This window comes from Taurulus bubalis (assembly GCF_910589615.1).
Source record: "Taurulus bubalis genome assembly, chromosome: 1".
NCBI classification, from domain to species: Eukaryota; Metazoa; Chordata; class Actinopteri; order Perciformes; family Cottidae; genus Taurulus; species Taurulus bubalis.
The window spans coordinates 29,918,634-29,945,338 of NC_136589.1; the positions used below are offsets into that span (position 1 = coordinate 29,918,634).

At 41.2% G+C, this 26,705-nt stretch overlaps 2 protein-coding genes across 3 annotated transcripts; one reads left to right on the forward strand and one right to left on the reverse strand.

The window, feature by feature from the left end:
* Window positions 1–825: 825 nt before the first annotated feature.
* On the forward strand, window positions 826–14,167 carry pkn2a (protein kinase N2a). Of its 2 annotated transcripts, none has more exons than XM_079219392.1 (22): window positions 826–887; window positions 1,139–1,274; window positions 5,036–5,190; window positions 7,631–7,760; window positions 7,901–8,046; window positions 8,326–8,539; window positions 9,215–9,400; window positions 9,602–9,711; window positions 9,817–9,960; window positions 10,097–10,172; window positions 10,460–10,616; window positions 10,702–10,852; window positions 11,302–11,438; window positions 11,723–11,798; window positions 11,968–12,059; window positions 12,169–12,345; window positions 12,622–12,684; window positions 12,769–12,845; window positions 13,063–13,205; window positions 13,394–13,501; window positions 13,656–13,736; window positions 13,860–14,167. In XM_079219392.1, the coding sequence occupies exons 2-22, from the start codon at window positions 1,178–1,180 to the stop codon at window positions 14,061–14,063; spliced, it is 2,724 nt and encodes a 907-aa protein (XP_079075518.1). In that variant the 5' UTR covers window positions 826–887; window positions 1,139–1,177; the 3' UTR covers window positions 14,064–14,167. The 2 variants fall into 2 exon arrangements, with proteins under 2 accessions (XP_079075518.1, XP_079075517.1); XM_079219391.1 differs by having other exon boundaries at window positions 10,726–10,852.
* Window positions 14,168–14,302: 135 nt separating this feature from the next.
* On the reverse strand, window positions 14,303–24,687 carry gtf2b (general transcription factor IIB). The gene is made up of 7 exons (XM_079219411.1): window positions 24,666–24,687; window positions 23,466–23,578; window positions 21,216–21,349; window positions 20,712–20,858; window positions 19,852–19,981; window positions 17,302–17,583; window positions 14,303–16,585 (listed from the first exon to the last, which is right to left on the reverse strand). The coding sequence occupies exons 1-7, from the start codon at window positions 24,680–24,682 to the stop codon at window positions 16,452–16,454; spliced, it is 957 nt and encodes a 318-aa protein (XP_079075537.1). The 5' UTR covers window positions 24,683–24,687; the 3' UTR covers window positions 14,303–16,451.
* Between the last annotated feature and the right edge of the window lie 2,018 nt (window positions 24,688–26,705).

The window sequence follows — 26,705 nt, forward strand, 5'->3', positions numbered from 1 at the left end:
TATTCATGATGAACTTTAAAGCTGCAGCCTTTCAGGAAGTGACCTCTAATCCCTCTTTAGTTAAGGTGAAGGCTTTAAGGATGCAAGTAAATGGTGACTGACGGAAGCAGTGACACACTGTGTCCAGAGGTTAGCTCAAGTTCAAAACTTACCACCATACTGGGTTGACCTCTCAAAACTCTGGTTGAGCTGCTGGTGTTGAATCTCTGAACCTCATGTTGAAACAGAACATATCGTCAGTGCATTTAAGTTGTTCTAGCTTTGTTCATTTTGTTGTAGAACTTGCATGTAGGACATTATCATTGATCACCTGATTCCTAATCATAACACTAATGTTTCACAGAAATGTTGGTGGTTATTATGAGAAACTCAGTGACTGCGGGGATGACTCTGTTTTTATCGTTTCCTTACTGCTGTGATGAGCTGGCACTCGTGGAAAAAACAGAAATGCTTTTTTTTTATGGTTAATAGCCTCAGCTGTTTTGAAATATTGTATGTTGGTGCTGCTTTTCTGTTTCTATTGATAAGTCCTGTTGATTAGTTGCTGCTCAAATAATGCCAGTCCACTTGTTGACTGAGTCACTGACCTCTGCATGTCCTCTCCTCCTCTTTCTCTATTATCCCGTTTGCCTCTTCCTCCCTTGCTGACCTCCTCTCCTCTTAAATACATTCCACATCATCCTCTCATTTATTTCTCCTCCTCCTCTGCTGTCCTCCTTCAGGGGGATGCCAGGGGCCAGCTGGTGGCGGAGCGACTGGGTCTGGGACACAACCTGGACCTGTCCGACACCATGGTTCAACAGAAGCTTGATGAGATCAAGGAGCAGATCCGACGCGAGATCCGCAAAGAGCTGAAGATCAAAGAAGGTGCAGAGAACCTCCGAAAGGTAAAATCACTGAATATGTTGTGGAGAGTCTTTCTCTCAAAGCTGTACGATTTTTACATTTACTTCCATAAAAGTTGGGTAACTTAGAAGGGATCACAGCTCAAAGTTCAACATCAAATACATTTTACAACTGTTTTCACCGGCTAAAAGTACTCCCATTACTCATAAACTGACATTCTTAATAAAGGTTCCTTTTAAATCTTTGCTATTCGATATATTGTCACATTTTATCAACTCTCCTGTCCTCTCAGGTCACCACAGACAAGAAGAGCCTGGCGTATGTTGACAACATGCTGAAAAAATCTAACAAGAAGGTTGAGGAGCTTCACCAGGAACTGCAAGAGCTCAACGCCCACATTGTGGTCAAAGACCCTGAAGAACTGCTAGGTAACAGCAGAAACATTACAGCAAAGTGGCCACAGAGGATTTAGTCAACATTGACCAAGTAGTAAGGACAGTTGACATAAGTTAGTGCTCTACTATACATCACTTCTATACAAATATATTTTAGCTGATAATTTCAAGCATAATGAGTGGGTTATTACAGTTTATTTGATTGACAATTGCCATTTCTGTCTGATGTCTTGCGATTGTAGAGCGTCAGAGCCATACGTTTATCTGTGATTTTGTCCTGGTGTCATGCCACAAAACAGCAACTTCTCTTCCAAATATTGTCATTATCTGTCTATTGTTCTATCCCAGATACCGGTCTATTATAAAGGCAAAGTATCGCCGAGTAAATAATGTTGGCAGTGTCGTGTCAGAACAACACCTATATGAACACACAGAGCACTCTGAGTGTTTGGAGGTGACTCACTCTCCAGCGGCTGACATTGTTGCATTCCACATTCCACCAACCGTTACAATGAAGCCGTTGAAAGCCTGCTCCTGTGCAATTGTCAACAACAATGGAGTTTGTAGTGAGTTACCCGCAGCATACTATAGTTTTGTTACATGAGTTGCCTTATGCAGCATTTGTTGGTGGTGAGGGTCTGGGTGAATTCAGGAAGAGAAGGAATGGAATGGTATTTGTCTGCCTGTTACCAATACATCCCCCCGGTTCAGTTGACATTAGGATGTAGATGAGAAGGGGGAGGGAAGGGAGATCATCTTGGTAAATGGTTATCTTAAGTGGGAACAAATTTAGCCTGACTAGCTGACTTTCAATCTGATGAACGAGGGCTTTTTCTTTTTAAGTGACGCGACGCCAGCGGAATGTCGCTGGCCATCGCAAAATGATGGAGAGGGACCGAGGGCAGCTCGGCGGTCATGAGACGACTTATTGAACTGCGTTTAGCTCTCGAATCCGCAAGAGACGGCACTTGTTTCCTGAATTAGTAGGAAGGAGTTGCTCTGCCTCTGCGAGCAGCCAGAATGTGTTTTTGTTCCAGGAGAAAGTTGAGGGGGCTCTGGTTATTCTCCGCCACTCAGCTGAGGCCAGAAATGGACCGACTCGCTCTCATGTACTGTCTGCAGGCAGCAGCTCTGATGCAAGGTCACCAGTCAGGTCCCTCTGTCACATATGATCTCGCTCATAAAGACATTTGTCCCCAAGATCAGCAGTTTTCTCTCCAATTATGGCAAATCAGATATTAGGCAATACTATCTCAAAAAGCTTGATAGGGTATTGTGACAATGGGGCTCATCTATTCAGTTCAGGTCTATGTTTGTATGCATGTTTAGAAGGTTAATTTTTTTACCAAGCTGTTGGTGTTTGATTTCATAGTAAATAACAATTCCGTAAATGTATATTAATTAAATTATTTCTTACATTTTGTTTTACATAGTTCTGAAAACAATGTTTATGTCAAGCCTGATCCCAGTCTCTGAGGCATACAGAGAGACAAACTGCTTATTAATTTAACAATGGTATTGGATCGGTACTCGGTATCGGCCGATACCCATAGCCCAGGTATCGGTATCGGATTGGTGCATCCCTATCTGGGAATACAAGTCCAGTTTGTTTCCCTTCCAGTTATCATATCACAAATGACTAAACACCCACGCCAGTTTTAGGTCCAGCCCTCCAAACCATGATGTAATTGTTAACAGAGTAATGTTGGCGTGTTTCTCATTGCCTTCTCGTCGGATACAGATGGGGTTAATCTGAGGGAGGGTTTCCCTTGTCAGCTGGCCAGCAGTGACATCAGCCCTGCAGCTATTCAGTAGCTCAGTATCTTGTCCTCTGGCCCAGCGTGGGCTGAACTGCTGAGAAAGAGGGGCGGGGGTCCTTGAATTCTTGGCTCGATAAGACTTTGAACAAACCACACCCCCTTCACTCGGAGAGGAAAGCCCCAAATGTAGTCGGGATGACACATGCTAAAATTTCGCACGTGTGTTTCTAAGCGTGCCTTTATCTTTTTCACAACCATGACGGTAATATTATGTAAGCACTGTGACGGTACAAAGTTCTGGATTCTGTGAACACTAAAGTTAGTTTTGCCCCAAGTCCCTGTTAAAGTCTCACCTTGCTCCACAGGCTTTTCTACACGTGTGGTTTGGATGATGCATCTACAAATGCCCACTCGCTTTTCCCGTCTTGCCCTGCCCCCTCTGTGTGTGTCTGTGTGCGCAAGCAAGAGGGTTGCCCCGGGAAGGCTAACATCCTCCATCTTCTCAGCTTATTAAGGGTCATTCGATGAATCATTTAGGCTTGCAGTTCAAAGAGTCACATGCTTCCCTTCTGCCCATATCCCGCAGGTGTTCAAAGGAATTCTTAGTAACTGTTTGGATGAAACATTCAGAATTAATGAATCACAGACCCGCCTGCTGGTTATTATCTGTTTGGCAGCATTTTCCAGAATAAATGATTTTCCTCACTACTGTTATTTTAGTTAACGCTATTCAGGCTCGATTAGATGAACTCAAGACTCCTTCAGGGAATTCAGAATTTGTATTAATAAGTCTGCCTAAAGGCTTTATTTTATGTGACTTGCTTTTATGTCAGTGCAAAAAAAAAAAAAAATTGAAAAGAGAATTGAGCTGAATAACTTTCAGTTATATACATGGTGGACCTTCTCTTTAGGTAGTCCTGGTGAGAACATGGCGTTGTTTGTGTTCTGGATGTGGCGTGCACTCTTTGGGTCGTTTCTAAAAGCAGTTGCTTTGTGACGCAATAAAAACTGAAACTGAACTAGCAAGTCAAGTCAGGAGAAGTCAGGCAGGTTTTCTTGCCCACCTCACGTGTGAGAAAATGTTTTCGCTCTGAGTTGCAGTGATCAGCCTGGGGAGGGGTTTTCTCTACACCTTTCAAGTCTAGACACGACCAAAAAAACACTAGAAACCCGTGAGCTCATCGGCCAGAACTGTGGACCAGCTCTGGGGAGAGAAGACACTTATTTCCGTTTTCACTTTGTGTCTGCGTGGTGTATGTGTGAATGCATGAGATTCCCATAAGCCTAAATAGATATTGGCCCAGTAACACTGTTATTGGGAGACTGGACAATGCAATGTAAAAGCAAAGTTTGAAATTTACATTGTTTTGGATATATCATTGTCATAAGTGATTACACCACATTAACATATGAAGTAATGTTCTGCAAGTTCACACTTGTTTTTATTTTTTCAGATGCTCAGAATAGAGATGATACATTTTGCAATTGGCAGTGATTGGCTTTTGTATTATAGTTCCTGAAAATCAAATCATCATAACAAATCAAACTGAATATCTGTGTGCGTTGGGTTTACCTTTGATGTGTAATTGCATGTTTCTATCTTTTGTCTCTGCATATAGGAGCACAAATGTTGTGTAAAAGATGCATCCAGTCCAATTGAAAGTCTCACTCTGACACCATTTATTGAACTGAAATTCTACTTTGTCAGATTACTGATCCAAATCTTAATGTTGATGTCTCGTGTAGTTTTTTTGTCAATTGGAGTATTTTGTTAATAAACCGTATAAAGTTATAAACCGTAGACATGTCTGGATATATTACGCGAGGACTGAAGTCCCTTCCTGTGTTTTTTTTTTTTTTTTTTGTGAGAAAAGTTAGTGCTGCAGGCTTTTGAACTTAGATGGCAGAAAATACCACGTTAAGATAAGCTAAGATACGTAAGTGTATATTTGTGACAAACTCCGCCAGCACACTGAGTGATAGATATATGTGCCTTGAAGTTAAAACATGTACTTTTTTTTGGCCTTTCCCCAGAATGCCCTTTGACCCCCGATACGCCCAACAGTGAGGCGAGAATGTGCACCAGCAACAGCCGCCTGGCTGCCCTGAAAAGACAGAATGACATTGAGCTCAAGGTCAAACAGGGTGCAGAGAACATGATCCTGATGTACTCCAACGGGCCCTCCAAGGTAAGATTCAGTGGGGGAGGGTTCACTGTAAAGCAGACACATCAGTTGTGCTGTGTTAGGATAATTACAGTTTCATTCAAGCTGGGTCTTACTTCTGTAGTTAATGTATTTTGGCAAAATGCAACATTGTACTCACCAAGTACATTTGGCAACATTGTGACATCACTCAAATATAATTGGTCAAGAAACACAAGCAGTCAGACAATCATAACGATCTTGAACAAACCCTAACATTGGGAGAGAAAAATAGGGTGAATACTAAAATGAACATCCAAACTGTCTGGTTTTAAAATCCTTCAGTTTACAGTCACAGTTTACAAATAAACCGCCACACAAAGTTCTGTGTCCTGTGCCAAAGTTTGCCTGTCCCACCCCTCAAATTGTATGATATCTTTCTTGTTTAAATTGATTTGTTTCAAAGGCATAATAATACCAGAAAACATAGAGAAAATTATAACAGGAAATCACACAGCTTGAGGAAAGTCTGAAGTAAAATGCTTTCCCTGATTTATCTTGTGACGCCTTGTGGGAGTCAAATCCCCAAGTTGGGAACCATCATTTTAAATGAATAGAATGTACTAAGTGTTATATGGTTCAGTAGCTGCCTGAGTGTGTTTCTTGCCCTCTTGTATCTAATTGTAGCATGATCATGATATAAACACAGAGTCCACCTCCTCTCGTCCCAACAGAGTCCTGCCCTCTGTCCCTCTATCCGCCCGTCAAGTGTAGCTTGGGATGAACAATGTAGCCAGGTCTCTGTGAAGATGTGGGCTCAACAGCCACCAACCTCCCACTGCTTTAATCCATCTTATTTTTCCTGCAATTGGACATCAGACAGCCAGCAGTAGGCTGGGTAGTGGAGTAGCCTGAGGTCCTAGCTGAGTTAGCTTAGCTTCCGCCTCGGCGCTCCTCCCTGTTTGGTGGTGTTTGGTCCTGCAGGTCTGGCTGGTTGGTCGGCCATGGGTGGGGATTGTCTCAAAGTTCACTGCACCTAAGCCAATCCCCACGCTTCCTTATATGAATATATTCTGTCATAAGGTCCATAATTGATAAACATGAGGAAAAAGAACAAAATAGAACAAAATGTAGCAAAGTTCATGGGAGCTACCAGCATGAACATGTACCGCTGTTAATCACAATGCTTATTTATTTAGTCATTATTAAAGACTTAGTTTATAAAAGGCTCAATCTCATTTTGCCAACCGGTCTGCAGGTGGTAGGATGATCCGTGTTAGATTTGCTTTTCCAGCTTCGCTGTAGGGGAGGAGGAAACATGAGAAGACGCTGACACATACTGTGTGTCATATGCACCGCTGTTTGTTCACAAAGCTCTTTGTGGCTCCTCTAATGCGCAGAGTGAGGATAACTATCATTTAGCTGGGACGTGTGTGTAAGTTACCAGAACAGACAACAACAGCTGGAGCACCGAGAGTCGCTCATCCTGGCTCCTATGTACGTCTCAGTAGTAATTGAAGCCACTTTGTAGTAGACTGTTTAGTAGAGTGTAGGGTTTCAGTAGTGAGTCTCTACTTAGCCAGTGATGTAATGTAAAAAGTGAGAATCCTTTTAAAGGAATAGTTTGACACTTATGGAAATACTTTAATTCTCTTTCTCTGTGAGAGTTGGATGAGAAGATGTAATATGAAGCCTGGCTCTGTCCAAATGTAACAAGACCTGCACCATGCTCTCGTAGCCGTAACTCTCCTGTAATGGAAACGTGTGCTAATATGTGACCAGTTCTAAATGAACACAAACTATTTTGGAAAGACAGGTTAGAATTATACTTTGAAAACACATTTTAACCAGACATAAGTCCTTGCATTTGCTCAATAACACAAAAGGTTGTCTGGCTTTGTGTTCATGTGAGTATTGTTTGAAAAAGAGATGTACCTGCAGATCCTCAGTGTATAACTGTAGTTCAGTAAACGGGACTGATAACTGCCACATGATCCCCACTGTCTAGTAGAAGGTGCCTCTGTGTGACCGGGGAGGTCGGTTACAAAACAGTCTGACCTCCCCGGTCAGACAGAATGACAGAGGAACCTTCCAGTTGGAAATAGTTCTGATGTCAGAGAGGAAATGCCTGCTGGACAGAGGTCTTTCCTGCGCACAGCGGGGGGACAGGGGGGGGGGGGCAATTACAACACAAAATGAGATTCCACTTTATTTTTTGATGATTATGATTTTCCATGTGGTCACTCGTTCTTTGGCTCCAATTAAGGGCATGGACTGACGTCCTGTCTGTTTGTGTTACATGCTCACAACATCAAAACACAATAAGTGGTGAGGGATGGTGTGTTTTACAGTAGTGACATCCAGCTATTTTTTTTACGGAAGACAAAACATTACAATCTTTGATTTAAACATTAATATATAACAATGTATGTTGTTATCATGTGATATTTCCCCACCAACAGAACATTTCTAATTTTATTCTTAGGATCGTAAGTTGCTAGCGACCGCCCAGCAGATGCTCCAGGACAGCAAGACGAAGATAGAGTTCATCAGGATGCAGATCCTCAAGTCCAGCCAGGCCAGCGAGCTGAGCTTTGAGAACAACGATGTGATGGGTGAGCCTCCGCCTGCACTCAGTGATACATTTTAGAATTGGCCTGCATGACTTTTGAGGAGAAATACCCCTATGAGTGCACGCAAGGTCTTATGAACAATTATGTCAAATTAAAGAATGATTTCCTTCCTCGTCCTCCAGACAAGCCCATCATCAGCCCGTTGGACCTTCGGGTGGAGGAGCTTTGTCACCACGCCAAGATAGAGTCCGCCGTAGCAGAGGGGGCCAAGAACGTCATGAAACTCCTGGGCACAGGAAAAGTCACAGAGAAGAGGGCACATTCAGAGGTAGGTGTTTGTGTTTGCATGTGTGCGACTTCATGTCCATGCAAAATTCACGTCATCTTCCCCCTCTGTGTACACAGTGGCGATTTAAAACTATAAGGAAACCGATTCCCATCACTTTGACTGGCAGTGCACTTTCATTGCCTTTTCAATTAAACTGATCCGCTCTATTAAAGTAGAATGGACCTTGTAATAGATGATCTCTTTCTATCCTTCACCATTTCCTTTCCTCCGACCCTCCTTTGCCTTCTTTGTACTTCCTTCCCCCCTTCCTCTCACCAGGCCCAGGCTCGTTTTAATGAGTCTAGTCAAAAGCTCGACCTCCTGCGGTATTCCTTGGAGCAACGCCTCAACGAGTTGCCTAAGAACCACCCTCGCAGCAGCAGCATCGTGGAAGAGCTGTCCCTGCTGTCCTCACCGGTCCTCAGCCCCAGATCCAGCATCATCTCCACGCAGAACCAGTACAGCACCGTGACTAAGCCCGCGGCACTCACAGGTAACTGGACCAAAGACGCAATGATGGTTATTGGTTGCCCGTAGATAATGTGAGGTAATATACACTTTTGATATACCAGCATCATTCTATTCTTCTTATCGACCAGACAATACAAAATATTTTAGTGTTGGTATTAAAACTTGACATGTGTAATTGTTTTGGACAATATTTTTAATTGCATACTTCCTTCAGTCACAAAACAACAATCAACCAACTTGATGGGTCTGTTAAAGCTTGTTGAACAACGAGAGATACGACATCAGTTAATCTTGCAAAGCTGTCTGCTTTTGAGCGTCTTTTGTAGGATTCATTTTCTATTAATTCATTTCTTTATTATTTTGTAATCAATTTAAAGAAAAACAAAAAAACACCTCAACAAAGCATGATAACTCAATAGGGTAGAAATGTCTCACTCTACTATCTTGATGAAAATTATTTCAGGGGCTTCTGTTTGACACCACTTGTTATTTAGCAACCAGTTTATTTTACAGGGATACAGGTCACTTCTCATTACTACGTCTTCTGTTATTATTACCAAAAAAAAACAATCCTTCACCTGATACATTTGGAAAACGGTTTTAAAATACATTGGCCAGTTATAACTTGCAAAATAGGATAACTGAACAAGACAGATTGTGTGTTATAGGTATGTGTGTCTTCCCACCTCACTTCCAGGCACATTAGACGTGAGGCTCATGGGCTGTCAGGACCTTCTGGAAAATGTCCCTGGTCGTTCCAAAGCTGCATCCGTCCCGCTGCCCGGCTGGAGCCCCAGCGAGACGCGCTCATCCTTCATCAGCCGAGCAAACCGAAACCGCGGAGTGAGCTCACGGAACCTGACGAAGAGCGAGGAGCTCTCCAGTGAGTGTATCTGACCTCGCACACTGGAAGATAGATACAAACATTTAAAAGTAGTTCTGCACAACTACACAATGAATCACAGCTGGACCATAATTACTTTAAGAGAAATTACCTCGTTTGTAATGCCAACTGAATTGTCACGATCAGGGCATTGTTAATATATCAATACTTGATAAATAACATGTGTATATGTTTCCTCAGATGAGATCAGCGCAGTATTGAAGCTGGACAACACGGTAGTCGGCCAAACAAGCTGGAAGTCGGTCAGTAACCAGGCCTGGGACCAGAAGTTTACATTGGAGCTGGACCGGGTAACACACACATTTCTGCCCTTGACCTTCATCTCTGTTGTTGACTCAGTGTTGTGTTTGAGCAACACATTCTGTGTGTGTGTGTGTGTGTGCTCTGTCCTGTAGTCTCGTGAGCTGGAGATCTCGGTGTACTGGCGTGACTGGCGTTCGCTTTGTGCTGTCAAGTTCCTGCGACTGGAGGACTTCCTGGACAACCAGCGCCATGGGATGTGTCTGTACCTGGAGCCTCAGGGGATGCTGTTTGCTGAGGTGCTCACAAACTCACACCGACTATTTTATATATACATACATAAATGTGTATGTGCGTCTATAATGGACGTGTTTTCTCGTCTATGCAGTTGTACCAGTTTTCTGTGTTGTCTAAATTTTAAATTGTCTTGTACAGGTGACATTTTTCAATCCTGTCATTGAGAGACGACCAAAGTTACAAAGACAAAAGAAGATTTTCTCGAAGCAGCAAGGTGAGTCATCATTCAACATTACCTCACACTTATTTAAGATTTTTTTATTGTGATCTCAGATATGGTAACCTACATTTGTTAAAACATGCCGCGATAGTGTACCTAATTATGTTATGGTTATTGGATTCACTCAATCAAGTATTAATTTTTCATGAATTTCCAGGGAAACTGAGAGATTACTTTGTAATATTGACATGTGTTCCATGTTATTCTGGTTGGTTTCTCACTTTCCTTTACAAACGTCATCCCCTCTTTGCTCTTTGTCTCATTTGCCTCTTCGTTATCAGGTATAACCTTCCTGCGAGCCCCTCAGATGAACATCAACATCGCCACCTGGGGCCGCCTGGTGAGGAGAGCCATACCGACCGTCAGCACCAACTCCTTCAGCCCGCAGGCGGCTGAGACCGGGCCCAGCAGCCCGCCTGGTTCACCCACACCCTGCAGGTACCAAAACACACATACACAGACTAAGGCTATTCAAAATGTATCAACAACTTGCACTAAAGCTATGAAAAGGTGATTAAAACAGTCATGTACCTCTGCCGGTTCACAGTGACCCGCTGGTGACCAAGCTGGACTTTGACAAAGAGCCCACCCCAGGACCCAAACACTACCCAGCACCCGACGACATCGGAGAACCGCTGGTGGAGGATAAGATGCCTGACAAAGAGGAGGTACAGGTACAGGGATCATGGGCTTACTGGTATTGTTGACTGAGACAATCATGTTGGGGCGAGCCAAATAGAACGATACACCATTTTGGACCACTGTCTTTGAATAAAATGCTATGGTGGCCACATGGCGGTATAGAAAAATTCTCAATTACTGGCTTATCATCCATAACCAAAGAAGCACTTTGTGGAGTAATAATCACAGGATTTGTAAGACTAAACTATATAGTATGTATAGTTAATACAAAATGTAAATAAATCCCTCTCCATTATGTGTGTGCCCCTGCAGATCTTACTATATAGTGATTATCAAAGCATATTTGTGATTATTATTATTCATACACAACAGATTCAACTATAATTTTCCAGTAATAAATAATTCCTCATCATTTCTAGTTGACCAAAACTTTACAGTTATTCACTTTCCAATCCTCCTGCTTTGTGTTCCCTCTCTGTAGGATGCACTCGCCTCTTTTGACTTCTTGAACAAGAGGAACAGCATGGCGGTGAAGCCGGACCTGGACGGATTGGTGGAGCAGGAGATGCAGCATCCAGACCTGGAGCTTATTGCCATTCAGAAAGACACAGATATAAGGTAGGCGGTCCATATGCTCGTCTTGTTTGTGTTCCTTTTGAAGCTTCACGTACACTTAAAAGGAAGAGAGGAATGTCTTGATATTTTACTTGAGCAGGGGGGTGTCACCAGTATTGCCTTTGTTCTTTCACTTTTACAAATCATCTGCTCTGTCCTAATGTTCTGACATGCAAGTGTTCACTGGAGCTGAAATAGTAACATAGGTGTAAACACTGCCCCCTGGCTTTGAGTCCTCAGAGTTTAACTGCCATCTCAACAATAATTCACAATGGATTATTTTCCAGGGAAGAAGAGCAGTTCCACTTCAGCCTCCAAGACTTCAAATGTGTGGCGGTCCTCGGACGTGGTCACTTTGGAAAGGTTTGTTTCATTTGATCACCCTACAGAAGGCTGCAACTTTTCATTATCAATTAATCCTTCTCTTATTTTTCTGTTTGATCGTATTATGTGACCAACAGTCGTATATTAAGTTTATTTATCAAATGTGATGCTTCAAAAGCTGTAACTATCCTCTGCTTTCCCTCCTTAGGTGTTGTTAGCAGAATATAAAAGCACAGGTGAGATGTTTGCCATCAAAGCGCTGAAGAAAGGAGACATTGTGGCTCGCGATGAGGTGGACAGGTAAACGTTTTAAAGTTCCTGCTCGGGCTTGTGCCTCAGCTAAATATACGGCAAGGCTGCACTTGGAAATGCTGCTGTAACTCACACAGCCTCCTCCTCTCTTTGCCAGTCTGATGTGCGAGAAGAGGATTTTCGAAGCGGTCAACAGCGTCCGCCACCCGTTCCTGGTCAACCTGTTCGCGTGTTTCCAGACGCAGGAGCATGTTTGTTTTGTCATGGAGTACGCAGCGGGAGGCGACCTGATGATGCACATCCACGCTGATGTTTTCTCCGAGCCCCGGGCCATGTGAGTATCTAAACGTTTGTCACCGTCCCTAAATCGGGTCTCACGGGTGCCTCCTTCATTCGTGGGCTGTGGCATTATTTTCATATAGTAAACTCATATAGTAAATGCAAGAAACTATTTTTTTCTTGCATTTAGTAGCACAGAGATTATTTGTAGGAACATGACAGTAGGAATCTCCAGTGTGTAATACTTGTATTCCTCTATACCTTTCCGATTTTCTTTATAACCAGTAAAGCTCTTGTAATCTAATATACTGGCTCTTTTGTTCCTGTGCAGATTTTATGCAGCCTGCGTCGTATTGGGATTACAGTTCTTACATGACCATAAGATTGTGTACAGGTAAGCAGTTTGAGTGAAGTCATTCAATTTAGTCCCACATTTGTCAGGAGCATGAAATCCTCAAAAATCTTTTTTACTTTGCAGAGATTTAAAGCTGGATAACCTGCTCCTGGACACAGAGGGCTACGTAAAGATTGCAGACTTTGGGCTTTGCAAAGAAGGTAAAATGAAGAACCACATTACACTGAAGGCTCTATACTTGTAGATTAAACAAGAATATTGCAATAGAATCTCCAGCCCAATATCACGCAGCTTCAAAATGAAACCGCCGCCCTGAATATTCTCAACATATCAGTTATGGATGTTCCCAAACAAGAGAGACGGTGACAGTTGGAAGAAGATTGGTCGGTTATTTAACAGCGTCTGTGTTTCTTTCAGGAATGGGTTTCAAGGACCGCACCAGCACGTTTTGTGGCACGCCAGAGTTTCTAGCTCCTGAGGTTTTGACTGAAACGTCGTATACTCGCGCTGTGGATTGGTGGGGGCTGGGCGTCCTCATCTTTGAGATGCTGGTTGGGGAGGTGAGTCCTTGTTTCCTCAAGATGTTCAAATTTGATTAATGATCTATAATTGATGTGACAAACATTCAGTAACTTTGTGTCGTTGCACATTGTGATTCCATTTGATTCATCCTGACTGTCATGTGATTCATATTCAGCAGTAGTTGTCAAGTCTTCCTATTTTTCATTTTGGCATGTCTTTTTTTCAGTCGCCCTTCCCCGGTGACGATGAAGAGGAGGTGTTTGACAGCATCGTCAACGATGAAGTCCGCTACCCACGATTCCTCTCGACCGAGGCCATCTCCATCATGAGGAGGGTGTGTAGTGATACTCTGAGAAGGAAGGAATAGGTCTTATACGATCAAATTCAAAACAACTGCGATTTGTGTGTGTGTGTGTGTGTGTGTGTGTGTGAGTGTGTGTGTGTGAGAGAGAATATTAACTTTAATATATGCTTCTCCTTGTGATCAGCTTTTGAGAAGGAATCCAGAAAGACGACTGGGAGCAGGAGATAAGGACGCAGAGGAGGTTAAGAAACATCTATTCTTCAGGGTAAGAAACAAAAACACTGTTTGCACGATCCATTTTATAATATACACCAAAGCATATACATAATGTGTATATGCGTTTATTATACTAACGTCTTCTAACGTGACCCTCTTTGTTTCTTGGCAGAACATGGATTGGAACGGCCTATTGGCAAAAAAGGTGAAGCCGCCGTTCGTGCCGACGATTCAGGGCGCCAACGATGTCAGCAATTTTGATGATGAATTTACCTCAGAGGCTCCGATCTTAACCCCGCCCAGGGAACCCCGAGCGCTGAACTCCGACGAGCAGAACATGTTCTCTGACTTTGATTACATCGCTGACTGGTGTTAGCTTCCCGTCTACACACACACACACACTGTGAACCAACCAACACAGAAATGACTGTAGCTCACATCATTTTTAAAACTTTCCTCGTCCTTGCCCAAAACGTTGAGGAGGAGCAACAAGCGCGCCGGCTCCCCGAGCCTTTCGGGCAGAACTTTGTGCCATTGAGAAGAAAGTCCAGAAGCCTCCACAGGACCCCCACTTATTTTTTAATCCACATGAAGAACGTTTTTTTAAGAAAAGAAAACAAATGAAACTCTGTCGTTGGAGGGTGAACGAGGACGGATGCTTTGTCCTCTTGCACACTTCGTTGTCGTGTCCATTGTCTGACCACTGAGAATGTTTTTCATATGAACTCTGAGAAGAGGGTAACATCATAATCATGTTATTCAGTGTCGCTGTCGTCAGTTTTTTTTGATCTGTACAGATTATATTCAGTCGTATATTTTTATTTGTGTTTTCCTTTCTTTATTTGCAAAGCCCTCGCCATAGTTTAAGGACATTTATTCTCACTGTAAAGTTTGACATTTCTGCCAGGTGTTCAGAGAATTTGAACTGCTCAAAGCATTGTCACTGAGCGGTCAACTACACAGACATCTCGACTACTACTGCTGCTTCTTGACTTGAAATCAAAGAAAGGGTCTTCACCCTATGCTTCTTTTGGTCTAGGGGCCTGATCTTTGTCTGTTTTCACATGTTTTTCTCACTTTGCTTCCAGGTCTGCATACAAGAACTCACATAATAATAATAATAATTGTTAATAATACTCTTTTGTATAAAACAGTAGTCCATCCAGTGTTAAATGTGACCTAAGCCGTTACATTTAACACATTACTAATGTTGGAAATTAGATTTAAAAACGCTTGTTGGCCAGAAGAAATAATGCTAAATATTGAATATTCTCTTCCGTCTAATGCCCTCTAGTGGCTCTGTAGATTTTCAGTTGACCTCAGGTCTAAAGATCTAAGTGCCGCTTTGTATTGCAGTATCTTTTGGAGCAATAAAATCAAACAAAGTTAATTATTTTAGAGCTAAATTCAGTTGGATGTCAATTTTCTATTTTTTTGGGAGGGGAGGTTGTGTCTAAATTAACATCTGGTTGTGGTGAACCTGAAAGCATTTTTCTTGTTACCTCAGTCAAAGTGAAAGCAGTGTTTTGCAGTTAAAAGCTATCAAAACCAAATTCATCCTGTCCCTCTTGAAGCAGCAGATGAACGAACCCCTTGTGGTAAAACATGATTGATGGACTGACAGTGAACCCATTGACAGAGGAAGCAAAGATATGCATAATAAAGCGCTGAGCTGTTATTTGGGAACATCTGAAATGCAGCTATTCCAGGTTTCTGTCAAAATGTCATTTAAATGCTTTCCACACTGGTCTGTGATCAGTTACCTTTCAATCTGGCAGAGGAACCAGCTGATGACTTGTCAATTTGCATGTTATATATGAACTGACTTAAATGTTGGAGAGCTGTTGATATGAATCACTACAGGGGAGGGCAGGGTATATTATATATACATACTGTACGTACACAATTAAGCTGAAAGCACTAATTTTATCAATAGTTTTAATTATCTACATTTGTTAATGAAAATAGATTGTACAAAGTTTTTTTTTGTATTGCTTGTGCATGTTGTTGCCAGAACAGAAGAAGACTTTATAGATGGTACACAATACTCAAGTCACACAACTGTTGCAGATGACCCCGGTGTAAAAAAAAAGAAAAGGCATTTCTGCAGTCGTCGTTGCCCATCATAAATGCACAAATTAAACATTTGTAATAGTGGGATTGCTTTTATTTGTACCAGTCAATGAATGCGTCCTCAGGGTTTACGCTGGTTATTTAGAATTGTCCTTTTGTTCACTCTTTAAACTCACTTTGAGGAAGTTTTGATGTATTGCAGCTCTCAGAAAGAGGCTTGGCGTTTTCTCTTTCTTGTGAAGACATTCAATCTATGAATGACCAGAGTAGTAAAACAGCTTTAATGTAAACAGATGTTTAATGAGCTCATTACCATGCTTTAATGAAAGTCTTTTATTTTTTTAAATTACTGAGAACAATTCAAACTAACAAAATAGAACCAGGTAATTTTTCTACAAAAAACAACTAATATGTATACAGTATGAAACCAGCCTAAAATTGCAAGCATCACTTACATTATCCAATTTGGACATATATACATGAGACAGTATATACACTCAAATGAAATACTGTAAGTACAGTCTGCAAGCTGTTTATTTAAGCACTGGAATGTGTGTTTTATTCCTGCGAGGACGCCTCGTCAAAGGCAAGAAGTCTGAGAAGGGACAAGGGAAATCTTCCAAATCCAACAAACATGATTTTTAAAGAAAGAAAACAATCCTGTAAGTACAGCAGAAAAATATCGTCGTCTTCACAGTTGGGGCAGCTTGTCGACAGGTGTGTCGAATTTGAAGTCTGTAGGGAAGAGTTCGGCAGCGCGCGGGTAGATGAGTCGGTATGACTGTCTGATCGTAACATCTGCAACACCGGCAATATCCCCGATTTCTGGGGACACGGCAAAGACGAGGTTACACTCTTGATTCGTGTAGAATCTGAGAAACCTGCTGCATTTTCAAGACAACTTCTCTGTAGCTCAAATGAAAAAGTGGAAATAAAATGCATCTGAATTCTACTTTTTGGATCCATCCAAAAAAACGTTTAGCTAAAAAGCATCACATCTGGACACCGTCCTGCTCAAGGACACTTCAACAGGACGGACTATTTTGATGAGGTGAAAAATAAACCTTTAACAACTACTTCCACTTCTGTGAGAATTCCTCATTTTACTTGATACTTTGCAGACGAAGATAATACATACCATAATCTCAAAATGTAATACATTGTCGCTGTTACACCGAGTAGAGGTTTATGGTTATTCAAACTAACAATTAAACAGACAAATTAAAGCTTAAATTATTTAATACTGATTTACTGTCTACATACATGTACCCAAGTGAATCTTGTCATACACTGATGTTATTAAAGTTACGTTTGACCGTCTTGACTTTCTTTTTTAATTTATTTATGCACGCCAGGTTTTTTTTTTTTTTTTTTACAGGTCGAACTTGGTCCAACAAAGATAAACAAACATATCTGTGTCTATCTGTGTGTATCTGTGACCATAACGCTCATTTATATGACCAAAACAACTTACAAATACATATTCTTCGCCCTCTGGTCTCAACACAAAATGTGTCCATCAACAGTATTATTATACTCACCCTTTTGGGTCTTCTTCTCCGCAGAGGCCTGGGAGGCCATGTAGATCGCCGCTGCAGCCACTGAGATGGGGCTCCTGCCGGGCACCAAATCGAGCTCCACGGCTTTCCTGGCGATATAGGTGGCCGCCATCTGCACCTGTTTGGGCAAGCCCAGGTTTGAGCAGAAACGGGACATGAAGTCCCCGGTGGTGATGAGGTCCACGCTTGTCTCCAGCGCCTTCAAGATCAGCTTGAAGCACCTGCCAATCTCCTTCTTGGAGATCCGAGAGACGGCACAAATCTCTGTGTAGGGAAGGAGAAACGGGTTCTTTTAGATGAAATGACGTCAGAAAAATATATTTTTAGCTATTTTTCTTTCTATGTTGAATCTCCACTGAAATCCATATTAGAAAACAGAAGGTTCACCAATCCTGCATCCATACTTCTAGAAACAGAGACCAGAGGGTTGGGAGTCAGAATACCTTTGTTGATGGCGGCAAAGTACAAACAGATTAGATCCCACTGAGAAACATTTAAGGGATTTTGTGTTTGGTACTTTTCCAGGAAGAAGGTGAGAGTACTATCATTATATATCCACAATTTGTTTCAATCCCGACAGAAAATGAAGACGTATGCTTTGAATAAAGCACAATACAGGATAATTCAACTTCTGTAACTATAATTTCCCATCCTTTTTAACTACCGTAATTTCCGGCATATAAACCGCTACTTTTTTTCACACGCTTTGAGACTGCGGCTTTTACAACGATGCGGCTAATTGATGGATTTTCATAGGCTAACTACCATAGTGCAGTGGCGGGCCGTGGGTTTTAGAACAAGGCCTTCAATGACATGTGTCCACATCGGATGCGGACTGGGGAAGAAGAAAAAAAATTTAAAAAAGAAAACACATGGTTGTTTAACTTAATTTAAATTGCTACAATACCGCAATCCTTATGAGAAGAGACATATGCTTTACCATTTTGTATTTCCCCCTATTAGCAACTGTAAAGTCACAAAACGCGCCACGCGCCCCCGTGAACAGCGCACCCTCTGCCTCTCCAGCACCATCTGCCTTCTCAGATGCAGCACCCCCATCTGCATCTCCAGCAGAACCTCCAGCCAGCACCACCTGTGGCTGGAATCCTCGGGCTATGTTAATCCCTTTGACAAGAAGAAAAGGCGCGGCCACTGTTCCATGACGCAAAGCTCGCCTCGCGATGTTGTGCACCCTGGCTGACCGACTTGAGCAGCCCAAACCCGTCGGGTCAACAACAATGCATGTTGTCCAAATAACCACCAAACAACCAGTCACATTTAGTAATAACGAAACAAGCCAACAACATTAAAACACTGCAGAGCCACACACACACACACACACACACACACACACACACACACACACACACACACACACACCTCCAGCTGTCTGACCAGCAGCAACAAAAGCGCTGTGTATGATTAAATACGACTGAAGATTTTTTTTTAAGTAACACAGCAAGCATTTAACTTGCCACATGCCCGTAATCCTCTGTGCGAAAGGCGTCATTAGTAAAATCCACCAGCAAGGTAGGTTCTAGGTAGCAGCTAGAAGTTTCTAGTAGCTTTGTGCCCCTTTGACCAATCACAGCTCATGTTAATGGTCACGCTGGCCCGCTGACCAATCATACATCTACGCCACCACCGCAGGCCCTCACGTCAAAGAATCCGCCCAGTTTGTCAAACTAAAGATCTGATTTGTTGAAGACTACGGCGTAGTGTAACGTCCGCAGGAACGACTCGCAGACGTTGGTTGCGTTAACTTGCAGGTTTATTGCACGAGTGTTTACAGAGTTGGCAACAGGCTCTTCGCTAACAGTAGCTCCGGCGTAACAGCTAACAAGCTCAACTAGCAACCCCACTCTAGCATAACATCAATAACACAACGTCACTTCCTCCGACGAGCGGCGAGAAATCCTTTACAAAAACTGGCCGCATGCGAAGAGCAACTTTTTCTCAAGTCTGCCAGTGGATCCTAACAGCGTGGAGCAGTGTCAAAGAATCCACCATCACCAACGGGTTCCGAAAGGCTGGACTGCTGCGTGAGGAGGAGGACAGAGCAAGCTGAAAGGGAATATTTTCGCCGAGAAAATGTGTGACGAAGTAATTACAAACCTTCAGGCTGTTCAATTCCGATACTGAAGAAGACAACTTTAGTACTGTTCTGAAAAAAAGCATTTGCAGTATGTATGTACTAGTTGTGGATGTTACCGGCATTTATTTAATTAAAAGTTTAAAAAGATCTTTCCTGTAACATCTTGCTGCATTAATATCTCATGTTTCAACGGGGACACCTGCGGCTCATAGACAAGTGCGGCTTATTTATGTACAATTTCTTTTTTCTTTTAAAAATTTGCAGATGAATTTGAAAAAGGGACAATTCTTACATTTTTATTGATTTGTCAATAAAGGACTTTTACTCATTACTATATATATATATATATATTTTGTGCCATTAATTGTTCCTCAAGAGCAGTCGTAATCTTAATAATATGGCAGATAGCTCAAGAAAATAAAAGTGTTTTCTCTGACCTTTAAATGTTCTTGGTACACCTTCTTGTCTGCAGGCAATGTACAGACAGGCCGAGGCGATGGCATCATTGGCTCGGCCCTTCAGGCTCTTCTGTTCATAAACCTGCTTGAATAAGTTGTTTGTTCTGTCCTGCAGAGCGAAAACAGTATTTACAGAAATATTATTATTTGTATTGCAATAATAAAAAAGGTCTTAATGACAATCTTCCCAAATACAAATTGTTTTTAATTAGGGGATTTAATACCACAAAAAAAAACACAAATAAAGTGTTTGTTCCAACAGTGTCCGTCAGGTGAACTATAAACATTTATAAAATAGAGCTAGACTTTTTTTAAACACCATTTTAACCTAATGTTGTTGAACTAAAAAAAGATGACAAGTCATGGTGATTGAGTATAAGTGAGGCCAATAACTCCTTTATCCACATCTTCTCTTCATTTCAGTTAGTGTTCTTTATTTAATGAAATACAAGTTTACTATGATCATCATGTACATTATTGAGGCAATGTCTGGAGCTTAAATAGCAAAAATGAAGATCTTGTGTACCTGTTTTATACAGGAGACTCGCACATGATGAACATATAAACTCTGGTTAAATATAGTTTAGGTTTCATTTCAATGATGAACCACAGAATCACATAACTACACAAAGTTCAGTTTAATTTATCTTGTTTCCTTTCTTACCATGTTTTGCCCACAATTGTGTGTTTTGCATTTCTCTCTGCGTGCGTGCGTCTCTCTCTCTTTAAAGTGGTCCAGCTTTTGTATTTTGACTGCTTATCTCCACCTGCTTACCTCCACCTCTCTCCTTATCTTTGTCAAAAGCACATTGCAGAATCAGATTTGTTTTTTAACTCACAATGATGTTCCTTGGCAGGTTGATGCGATCTGCCATGGTGCTGATTTCTTTAAAGGCGTTGAGCATGGCCCGGTCAGAGCTGCTCATGGTCCGCCGGTTCTGGTACTTGTTGTTACCAAATTCATCAAAACTAGCTGCACCAGTTCCCTGTGGTGGAAACAGTGGATGTTTAGCAGTAAAATTCACAGTAGTCTAATTTCAAGAGACGCCATGATAACTTTGAGGAACATGGTTTAATGTGGTTCTCTGGTGCAATTGAATCACTGTGACCCAAACTCACTACTGAAATCTGCAGCAGATAATATTAATATAAATGCAGCAACTGCTGACATAGTTATCCAAACTTCCAATGCCAGCGTTACCTGTACATGCACATCTGAACAAAAACGTTGCGCAAAAACATTTACGCCACTGGAAATCTGAGTGGCTTAAATATTTTGAAACGAGTGTAATTTTGAGCAGAATGCACACAGCAAAGCTCATTTATAACAAAGGGCACCTCACCTTGCTGATCATGGTGGTTAGGTCACCCCCATTGAGCAGTGGGTTCTGGGCGTCTCCCACTCTGGAAGGATCTTTGAGGGCTTTCTCATTGGAGAACGTTCTCCACTCTGAGCCAACATCGATAACACGGTCACCTGAGGACAAATGGTGTAACAATTTTAAAATGAATAGGATACATTAAACCTAATTATTGCACAAGATCAACTTCTTAAACGTTCATTGTAATTTTGTGTTTTTTTCGCCCAAGCACCAACACAAGAAACCAAAATGTAGGTGTCAGCTTTTCAGTCTTGTGCACTGATGTCTACACCTGCTGCTCTAAACAGGTTTCCTTTTATTCGTCCACGATTGAAACACAAGTGAAATGTAACAACTAATCGGAAATGGTAGTTTGATAAACGTGACAGATTTTGTTGAAAGTTCAGTGAATAAGCTGCACATACAAAGAAAATGCATTTACTGTGTTCTTTTGTCTGTCTCTATTAAATCCCTCTGGAATAATTAACCAGAAGATGGTGCCATATTCAGCACAAATTCCCTCATGAAAACATTTCTTCCGAGACTCAAATACTGTAAATATTGTTTGAATCCTTTCGTACTGTATTTCATCAGCTCATCCACAGCCCTCTTACCACTCGGTATTCTGAATATAGCTTAACATTTGACACGTCACCCCCCCTCTTTTTTCACATTTTATTTTCCTTGTGGTGGTTGTTGTTGTGAGGGAGAAACCCATAATAAGATATGGGCTTAACAAATGTTCAGTCATTCAATTGCATTAAATCAGAGATGTTCAAAAGGATAAAGAGTGTGACAAAGACAGGGCATATAGCTAGTTATCTCGTCATGCCTGTTCTTGGAAGTGTGTAGCAGAGCCGATGATTAGATTTCTGATATTTTAATCCTGTTAGGCTTTTTTTTAACCATACATAACTCTCCAACATCTCAAGGCAAAGTGACATTCATCTCCTTAGAGGACAGCCAAACCTATGGGAGCAGGAGCAGAGGGCACTTCAGCGTGCATCAGAGAGAGGCTGGCGTCTCTCATCTCCCACCTGACCCGGTTTCTGCTCAGGAGGCTCGTTAGAGGAAAACTGTGTTCCCGAAAGCTTTGTCTTACAATCTGCATCACATGTTGAAAGGATTCTTTTCTTCAAACAGTTTATAACCTTTTGTGCCAATATGTGTTTTGATAAATGACAAAATGGATTAAAACACTACACTGAAGTTGCACAAATACCAGTTTGTTCCATTTTCTTTACTCGGTCTATTGCACCGAGTATTATGGTGGTGGATGAAGTCTCGGCAGCAGAGACGTCAAAGCCTTTAATATTTACATGACAAAGTTAATAAAAAAAAACGGGCCTTCATAATAAGTTTAAGGTGGCTTAGCCTACAGTCAGGAGTACATATAATATACAAATATTTGAATGCTATCATTTATAAGTTGAAAGCATTAATGACTACAGGGTTTGCTCGGGGCCACAAAATGATACAATATATAAAGAAATCTAAATGCACAATTTCTTAATGTGCAAACTGTAAGATAGTAAAAAAAGAACTTAAAAGTAAATAAGTAAAATATGCCAACAAATTTCTTTTCAAAACAAATAATTTAAGATATTAGTAAAAATACTACAAACTGACCACGAGACTGCTATTATAGAAAAGTGTGCGTCTGTGCATCTGTGTTGTTGGTGTAATGCTGGCATAGCAGTTTGGCTGAAGCATTTTTTAAGGCATACCTCCAATCCAGTGTTATAATTGCTGATCTGATCCGTCTATGTTGACCATGTCCTCGGATAGATGGATTTGTATTACATTCATAATGTCGCTCCATCACTTGCTTTTCTTGTCATTTGCAATGCCTCGGGCCAATTACTCTGGAAACAATGTTTAGCTTTGCTGGTTCACTGGCGCTACTGATGGCCTCAAATCTAATGACCATATTCCCAATCTCCACATTCCAAAACATTTTGTGACGTACGATGCAAGCAACAGTAGTGATGTCAGATTGTATCATCATACACAGCTTTTCTCTTTGACAGTATACGCAGTTGATAAGGGTCCCTTCTCAATGTACTCATTTTCCCAACCGCAGTGCTCTTGTCGGCTATATGAAATATGTATATTGTATTGGAAATTTAAACCGGCCTACCGGATGATCGGTTTACCACCGAGCACTAGTTCGAACACTGAAAGATTGACAATACAAAAGTAAGAGAGCACATAATCGTAGTGTATACTGACCTACTACAAGGCCGCATTCAGGGCAAATCATGTCCCCTGCTCTGTAGTCCTCCACCAGTATGGCATCAGGGTGGTTGGGACACTGAACTCTTGGAAGGGCCAGGACATCTCCGCTACAAAAGCAAAACCGTTAAGTGATCAAATGGCAAAGAAAGGGAGGAAAAGGGTGGGAATAGAGAGGACATACAACATACTTTACAGCAACAATTCTCATCATCAAAACTGCATGAAACTGGCTTGGATAGACATTAAGTCAAACAGGATCAACTGATTAATCCATGATTAACTGTGTCAACAGCAGTTGGATAACATCAAACAACCTGAAAGGAAAAGCCTTGTGTGAACTTTGTTTCTCAATTGTTTAGTGTATGAAATGTAAAAAAAAAAAAAAGTTTTTCAGAAATGTAATTTACGTTTTAAACTATTTAAAAATGCCAAAGATATCAAAACTACAGCTCTGTCGAACAACATGCTCACATTAAAGCTGTCAATGTTTATTTGGGTTTTAACTTTTTTTATATAATGAAATAAATTACATATAAAATAGTTGATTTATCGACTAATCATTTCAGGTATAATCTTCACCATAACAATATATTTACGTTGACCCCTGAACTAACTAAACAAATAAACCCGTCACGATGATGTCGGGAATAACAGAGGAAATAAAAGGGCGTGATATCAATAATCACCAAAGCCTACTTTGAATTTATATTTTGATAAAAAATAAAATCCAGACGCACTTCTTTTCGCATGTCTCCACACAGACCGCTATGATGAAAGAGACAACACAATATGATCCCATATGCTCCAGCTTCAACCCACACTGACGTTAGCTTTGACGTTACCTGTTGTTCACCGAAAAAGAGCAAAAGTGGCGAAAAACCAGAGCGAAGCGACGAAAAACAAGCGGCGAAGTGACATTAGCGAGATAATGACCGGAAGTTATTGAGCAGCAGCACATCGGTGAGATAATGTAACGGAGACACAAATAGTGACTTCTGGACACATCTAGCCAGCTAGTTTGGCTAACGTAGCGAAGTAGCAGTCATTTATAAAACACATCTCACACCCAACGCTGACAGGAGAATAAAGACGCAACATGTATCACGTCTCACTCGATGACATTTACACATTTACACTCGGAGAGCCCACAAGAAGAAGAAAGAGGGGAACGATTTGGTAAAAGTAGCTACGCACCGGCTTGTTGACGCCATGTTGTTCCTCACTCTGCCTGTGTGTCAAAGAAACAATCGAAGGAACCACCTCTATTTATAACCTTTTACTGATCACGTGTCCGTTGGAGTATGGGGAGCTGTAAGGGTCAAACTAGTCGAAACATCCTTCCGTTTGCGTAACAGTGAGTTATACAAAGAGAGAGAGAGAAAGAGAGAGAGAGAGAGAGAGAGAGAGAGAGAGAGAGAGAGAGAGAGAGAGAGAGAGAGAGAGAGAGAGAGAGAGAGAGAGTTCATCAGAAAATGAGATTAAATGGCAGTGTGGTTATGCTCCATGGAAACACAAAACCAGTAAAGCCTATATGTTTCTATGTTATATAGCCACACCAGAAGATTAATGCTTTTGCGTTTACAATTTCTATAATGCAACAAGGAATATCTAAACTGTACTGATTTACCCTGTTAATGAAAAAAGCCTGTGATATTGCTATCTGAGAGTGCCAGCCTGTGTCTCTGACTCTGTACCAGTCTGTGACTGCTCCTCTGAATCATACTACTTGCTTGTGAAGGAAACCACACGATGACACAAAGAGTCACTTGATTTGGTTTGTTTTTGTGGGAACAGAATGACAAAACTACGTCCGTCTACAAATGGTATATCAATGGCATAACTATCATATGAAGATAGATAGATAGATAGATAGATAGATAGATAGATAGATAGATAGATAGATAGATAGATAGATAGATAGATAGATAGATAGATAGATAGATAGATGATAGATAGGGGGAATGTGTTTGTAGCAACAGCAAGCAAAGTTACAAAGTAAACTATTATTAAGCCTGTACTCAATATATACAATACAATAAAAATAGCAGAGCAGAACATATTACATTTAAGAAAATTAAATAAGAAAGAAAATGCAAAAATGTAAAGTATATAAAGTGTATATAAATTATATACAGCGAAATAGAATAGGTATTAAATTAACTAACTAAATGACAAAAGCGGTGCTAGAGTTATTGATATTGGTTCAATTGAAGGAGGATCTGGCCAGAGGTGATTTATTATAAAGTCTTATTGCAGTTCGTTACCTAACCAGTATCAGCCAAGAGTGCTAGTGTGCATCAGGACAACAGCAGGTGGAGCTAAATAACCGACTTATTACTATGATGAGATTTCATGGACAGATCATTTGGCACTGATCTTTCTCTCAGTGGTCAAACATACTGAAATGTATAACTTTGATATCATACTTGTTTGAATAGTAAAATGAGACTCAACCTACTACGGAGCTTAGTCAGATTTTGCCGAGTATTCAGCATCTGGGCATTCTTATCCGACGTCTGTCAAGTGTTGGCAGCTCGTAGTGATGTTGATGTCTGGGTCCAATGCAATTGATTCTGGCCTGGTGAAAAACAGTCATCTCAAAACGACTGCAAAAGATAAGCAACCGCCAAATGTATTTGTTTACAGCTTCTGATTTGGAAATAATGTAGGGAAACGTGTGCATCACAAGCTATTCTTCTTCTTTTTTGCTACACTTTTGCAACTGATTAATCTGAAGTGCCCCTGAGAAGCATTCACATATCTCCACTAATGATACACAACCGCTGCTGGACTGAGCAAGACTGTGGAAACTAAACTTGCATAAACAGTAACCAGTCCCAGCATGAGAGATATCACAGATATAAAAAAAACAAAGGCATGCAGAGAACAGTATACTGGAGTCAAATTCGTTCTTTGGTGCTCTCTCTTTGTCTCAAACACACGCAGTACTAGATTCCTCGATGCCTCAGAAGCTTCCCTACTGCAACATCATATCGCAGCACATCATCATTCTTCATTATACTGTATGTCAAGTAATAACAAAGGATCCACACATGCAAGCAAACCGCCTGTGCAAACATGGGGAGTAATGTGTGTTATTTGACACACACTGGTACACACACTTGACGTAATACTTAATTGTTTTGCTGGTTGTGTGGGTGAGAAAACTTGTGCTTACAGGAAATTAATTACCATACGAACTAGTTTTTTGGGGGGTTTGTTGTTAGTTTGTGG